Source organism: Salmo trutta, unplaced genomic scaffold, assembly GCF_901001165.1.
Source record: "Salmo trutta unplaced genomic scaffold, fSalTru1.1, whole genome shotgun sequence".
NCBI classification, from domain to species: Eukaryota; Metazoa; Chordata; class Actinopteri; order Salmoniformes; family Salmonidae; genus Salmo; species Salmo trutta.
In genome coordinates, this window is record NW_021822695.1 from 317496 (window position 1) to 325002 (window position 7507).

The 7507-nt window shown below is 37.6% G+C and overlaps 1 protein-coding gene across 4 annotated transcripts in view; it reads left to right on the forward strand.

Annotated features, from left to right (window-relative positions):
• Nucleotides 1-5603, forward strand: part of LOC115183660 (glutamate receptor 2) — a 111260-nt gene extending 105657 nt beyond the window's left edge. For 2 of the 4 annotated variants that reach the window (XM_029744768.1, XM_029744769.1), the window contains exon 16: nt 3966-5603. In XM_029744768.1, coding sequence (XP_029600628.1) covers nt 3966-4136 — 171 coding nt within the window. In that variant the 3' untranslated portion in view covers nt 4137-5603. The remainder of the gene's footprint in view (nt 1-3965) is intronic. The other 2 variants (XM_029744770.1, XM_029744771.1) reach the window with 1 other exon arrangement.
• The last annotated feature ends 1904 nt before the right edge of the window (nt 5604-7507 follow it).

The following is a 7507-nucleotide window of genomic DNA, read 5'->3' on the forward strand; positions in this document are numbered from 1 at the left end:
ACTGTAACACACCATACTGTAACACACCATACTGTCATACACCATACTGTAACACACCATAATGTCATACACCATACTGTAACACACCATACTGTCACACACCATACTGTCACACACCATAATGTCACACACCATACTGTCACACACCATACTGTCATACACCATAATGTCATACACCATACTGTCATACACCATACTGTCACACACCATACTGTCACATACCATATTGTCACACACCATACTGTCATACACCATACTGTCATACACCATACTGTCATACACCATACTGTCATACACCATACTGTAACACACCATACTGTCATACACCATAGTGTCATACACCATACTGTAACACACCATACTGTCACACACCATACTGTCATACACCATACTGTCACACACCATACTATCATACACCATACTGTCATACACCATACTGTAACACACCATACTGTCATACACCATACTGTCACACACCATACTGTAACACACCATACTGTCATATACCTTACTGTCACACACCATACTGTCATACACACCATACTGTAACACACCATACTGTAACACACCATACTGTCATACACACCATACTGTAACACACCATACTGTAACACACCATACTGTAACACACCATACTGTCATACACACCATACTGTAACACACCATACTGTAACACACCATACTGTCATACACACCATACTGTAACACACACCATACTGTAACACACCATACTGTCATACACCATACTGTAACACACCATATTGTCATATACCTTACTGTCAAACACCATACTGTCACACACCATACTGTCATACACCATACTGTCAAACACCATACTGTAACACACCATACTGTCACACACCATACTGTCACACACCATACTGTCATACACCATACTGTCACACACCATACTGTCATATACCTTACTGTCACACACCATACTGTAACACACCATACTGTCATACACCATACTGTCATACACCATACTGTCACACACCATACTGTCATATACCTTACTGTCACACACCGTACTGTAACACACCATACTGTCACACACCATACTGTCATACACCATACTGTCACACACCATACTGTCACACACCATACTGTCACACACCATACTGTCATACACCATACTGTAACACACCATACTGTCACACACCATACTGTAACATACCATACTGTCACACACCATACTGTCATACACGTGCTGCATTTACTACATACTGCATTCTGCATTTATTACATACTACATACTGCATTTTCTACATACTGCATTTCCTACATACTGTATTTTCTAAGTACCGCATTTACCACATACTACATTTACTACATACTATATACTACATTTACTTCATACTGCATTTGCTACATTACTACATACTGCATTTACTACAGACTACATTTACTATACTATATTTACTACATTTACTACATACTGCATTTACTACATACTACATTTACTACATACTGCATTTACTACATACTACATTTACTACATACTGCATTTACTACATACTACATTTACTACATACTACATGCTACATTTACTGCATTTACTACATTTACTACATTAACTTCATTTATTGCATTCATTGAATTTACTACATTTACTACATTTACCACATACTACATTTACTGCATTTACTACATACTGCATTTACTATGTACTACATACCACATCTACTACATTCTGCATTTTCTACATACTGCATTTTCTAAGTGCTGCATTTACCACATACTACATTTACTACATACTACATTTACTACATACTGCATTTCTACATTTACTACATCGACTACATACTGCACTTCTACATTTACTACAGTAACTGCATTTACTACATTTACTGCATTTACTACATTTAATACATTCTACATTTACTGTTTTTACTACATACTACATACTATTTTTACTACATACTACATTTACTGCATTTACTGCATTTAATGCATTTACTACATTTACTACATACTGCATTTACTACATACTACATTTATTACATACTCTATTTACTACACACTACATACTGCATTGACTACATACTACATGTACTGCATTTACTGCATTTACCACATTTACTACATACTGCATTTACCTCATACTACATTTATTACATACTTCATTTACTACATACTAAATTTACTGCATTTACTACACTGACTACATTTACTGCATTTACTACATACTGCATTTACCACATACTATATTTATTACATACTGCATTTCTAGATTTCTACATACTGCATTTCTACATTTGCAACATATTGCATTTCTGTATTTACTACATACTGCATTTACTACATACTGCATTTACCACATACTGCATTTATACATTTACTACATAATGCACTTACTACATATGCATTTCCTACATACTGCATTTCCTACATACTAAATGTACTACATACTACATTTATTACATATACATTTACTACATTTATTACATACTACATTTACTGCATTTACTACATACTACATTTACTACATACTGCATTTACTACATACAACATTTACTACATTTTCTGCATTTACTACATACTACATTTTCTGCATTTACTACATACTACATACTACATACTGCATTTACTACATACTGCATTTACTACATACTACATTTACTGCATTTACAACATACTACATTTACTACATACTACATTTACTACATATTACATACTGCATTTACTACATACTACATTTACTGCATTTACTACATACTGCATTTACTACATCCTAAATTTACAACATACTACATTTACTACATATACATTTACTACATTTACTACATATTATATTTACTACATACTACATTTACTACATACTGCATTTATTACATATACATTGACTACATACTACATTTACTGCATTTACTGCATACTACATTTACTACATACTGCGTTTACTACAGACTGCATACTGCATTTACTACATACTACATTTACTACATACCACATACTGCCTTTACTACATACATACTGCATTTACTACATACTACATTTACTACATACTACATTTACTACATTTACTACATACTGCATTTACAACATACTACATTGACTACATTTACTACATACTGCATACAACATACTGCATTTACTACGTACTGCATTTACTACATACTACATTTACTACATTTACTGCATTTACAACATACTACATTTACTACATACTACATTTACTACATATTACATACTGCATTTACTACATACTACATTTACTGCATTTACTACATACTGCATTTACTACATCCTAAATTTACAACATACTACATTTACTACATATACATTTACTACATTTACTACATACTACATTTACTACATACTACATTTACTACATACTGCATTTATTACATATACATTGACTACATACTACATTTACTGCATACTACATTTACTACATACTGCATTTACTACAGACTGCATACTGCATTTACTACATACTACATTTACTGCATTTACTACATACTACATTTACTACATACCACATACTGCCTTTACTACATACATACTGCATTTACTAGATACTACATTTACTACATACTGCATTTACTACATACTACGTTTACTACATTTACTACATACTGCATTTACAACATACTACATTTACTACATTTATTACATACTGCATTTACTACATTTACTACATACTGCCTTTACAACATACTTCATTTACTACATTTACTACATACTGCATTTACTACAAACTGCATTTACTACATACTGCATGTACTACATACTACATTTACTACACACTACATTTACTACATACTACATTTACTACATATTGCATTTCTAGAATTCAACATACTGCATTTCTGCATACTGCATTTCTACATACTGCATTTCTACATTTTACATATCTATACATTTATATTTCTACAGCAAGTGGAGCTGACCCTGACCAGTGTGTGTGTGTGTGTGTGTGTGTGTGTGTGTGTGTGTGTGTGTGTGTGTGTGTTGTGTAGATGACATTTACAGATGCCATGCGGAGTAAGGCCAGGCTGTCCATCACGGGGTCCTCTGGGGAGAACGGCCGTGTTCTTACCCCTGACTTCTCTCACCCTCCTGACTTTCCCCGTGTCCCCTACCTCCGACCAGGACTACCCATGAGCCTCAGCATGACTGACCTCTCCTGACCACTCCCTCACAGTGCCTTACAGCCAATCAGATCACAGAGAGCCGCCGGCAAACTCCACATCAACCCATCACGTTTTTTCAGAGGACTGGACTTCCTTCCCGCCCTCTTCTCTGATTGGGCAGATAGCTCTGGGCTGGTGATGTCATCACCCTTCCCCTCTAATCGCTGCCAGGGAAGTGAAAACAACCAATCACGGCAGACCTACCCATTTCCATAGTGACCAGCTCTGATTCAAGCACACGAGACTTCAGCTGCATCAGACGGGATTTTATAAAATCAAGTTGATCAACTTCACGGGGGAAAAAAAAAATATATTTTTTAAGTATTTTCAAAAGCTTCCATTTAGTGGAGTGAGTCAATATGATCGCCTGTATACTCCGACTTCACTACCGCTCTGTACATAGGACCAGTTATAACAATAATGATAATAATAATGTTATATTAATTATATGAATAATAATTATAATAATGATGATAATAATGCTTGCTCTGAACCCTGACCCCTGTTTTCAGTAGAGACCTAGTTTGACCTCTGAACCCTGACCCCTGTTTTCAGTAGAGACCTAGTTTGACCTCTGAACCCTAACCCCTGTTTTCAGTAGAGACCTAGTTTGACCTCTGAACCCTGACCCCTGTTTTCAGTAGAGACCTAGTTTGACCTCTGAACCCTAACCCCTGTTTTCACTAGAGACCTAGTTTGACCTCTGAACCCTGACCCCTGTTTTCACTAGAGACCTAGTTTGACCTCTGAACCCTAACCCCTCTTTTCAGTAGAGACCTAGTTTGACCTCTGAACCCTAACCCCTGTTTTCAGTAGAGACCTACCCTGACCCTGTTTTCACTAGAGACCTAGTTTGACCTCTGAACCCTAACCCCTGTTTTTACTAGAGACCTAGTTTGACCTTTGAACCCTAACCCCTGTTTTCACTAGAGACCTAGTTTGACCTTTGAACCCTAAACCCTGTTTTCACTAGAGACCTAGTTTGACCTTTGAACCCTAACCCCTGTTTTCACTAGAGACCTAGTTTGACCTCTGAACCCTAACCCCTGTTTTCACTAGAGACCTAGTTTGACCTTTGAACCCTAACCCCTGTTTTCACTAGAGACATAGTTTGACCCTAAAACTCCAGATGGCACTGAGGCCAGAAACTAAAAAGAGATATATATGGCCCATGAACAACAGACATACTGTATATGGCCCATGAACAACAGACATACTGTATATGGCCCATGAACAACAGACATACTGTATATGGCCCATGAACAACAGACATACTGTATATGGCCCATGAACAACAGACATACTGTATATGGCCCATGAACAACAGACATACTGTATATGGCCCATGAACAACAGACTTTGGTGTTTATATGGACAAAAGACAGTGCCATAATAGAGTGCCAATGCCAAGTACAGGAGAGTGCCAAAAGAGGGACTTGAACCAATAACCTGGTTCATCCAAAAGAGGAAATTGAACCAATAAGCAGGTTCAGCCAAAAGAGGGACTTGAACCAATAACCTGTTCAGCCAAAAGAGGAAATTGAACCAATAAGCTGGTTCAGCCAAAAGGACTTAAACCAATAAGCAGGTCCAGCCAAAAGAGGGACTTGAACCAATAAGCGGGTTCAGCCAAAAGGACTTGAACCAATAAGCGGGTTCAGCCAAAAGGACTTGAACCAATAAGCTGGTTCAGCCAAAAGGACTTGAACCAATAAGCGGGTTCAGCCAAAAGGACTTGAACCAATAAGCTGGTCCAGCCAAAAGGATGAGAACCAATAAGCTGGTTCAGCCAAAAGGACTTGAACCAATAAGCTGGCTCAGCCAAAAGGATGAGAACCAATAAGCTGGTTCAGCCAAAAGGACTTGAACCAATAAGCTGGTTCAGCCAAAAGGACTTGAACCAATAAGCTGGTTCAGCCAAAAGGACTTGAACCAATAAGCTGGCTCAGCCAAAAGGATGAGAACCAATAAGCTGGTTCAGCCAAAAGGACTTGAACCAATAAGCTGGTTCAGCCAAAAGGACTTGAACCAATAAGCGGGTTCAGCCAAAAGGACTTGAACCAATAAGCTGGTCCAGCCAAAAGGATGAGAACCAATAAGCTGGTTCAGCCAAAAGGACTTGAACCAATAAGCTGGCTCAGCCAAAAGGATGAGAACCAATAAGCTGGTTCAGCCAAAAGGACTTGAACCAATAAGCAGGTTCAGCCAAAAGGATGAGAACCAATAAGCTGGTCCAGCCAAAAGGACGAGAACCAATAACAAGGTCCAGCCAAAAGGACTTGAACCAATAAGCTGGTCCAGTCAAAAGGACGAGAACCAATAACAAGGTCCAGCCAAAAGAGGGAGTTGAACTAATAACCAGCTAATGAACAGTGACTCCCTCTAAATTCCTGATTACTTTACTACTGAACTCTGATGAAGATGATGGTGGTGATATATGGTGATGATGATGGTGGTGATGATGGTGGTGATGATGATGATGGTGGTAATGATGGTGATGATGATGATGGCAATGATGATGGTAATGGTGATGATGATGATATATGATGGTAATGATGATGGTGATGGTGATGATTATGATGATAATGGTGGTAATGATGGTGATGATGATGATGGTAATGGTGATGATGATGATATATGATGGTAATGATGATGATGGTGATGATGATGGTGGTGATGATGATGGTGGTGATGATGATGGTAATGATGATGGTGATGATGATGGTAATGATGCTGGTGATGTTGATGATGATGGTGATGATGATGATGATGATGATGGTAATGATGTTGATGGTAATGATGATGGTGATATATGATGATGGTGATGATGATGATGATGATGATGGTAATGATGTTGATGGTAATGATGATGGTGATATATGATGATGGTAATGATGATGGTGATATATGATGATGATGATGATGATGGTAATGATGATGGTGATATATGATGATGATGATGATGATGATGGTAATGATGATGGTGATGATGATGATACGTGATGATGATGGTGATGATGGTGATGATGATGGTGATGATGATGATGATGATGAAGATGATGATGGTGATGATGATGATGATGGTAATGATGAAGGTGATGTATGATGGTGATATGTATACTGTGCTCTACAAGCAGGACTAGTAGGGACATGCATGCTTATCCCTGCACCATATTTCTGTTCTGACCCAGTTGTTATTGCCACTGAAGACTCCAGTCACTCAGTCAGTCTCACAGGGGTCCAAGGTCCTTCCCTATTAACATGATGTATAGGTCAATATTACACATTGATTTATTATATTGATACTGATCACTTTTATATTATCTACCAAGCTGTGTTAGCACTGGTGATGCTACTACCGCTTCAAG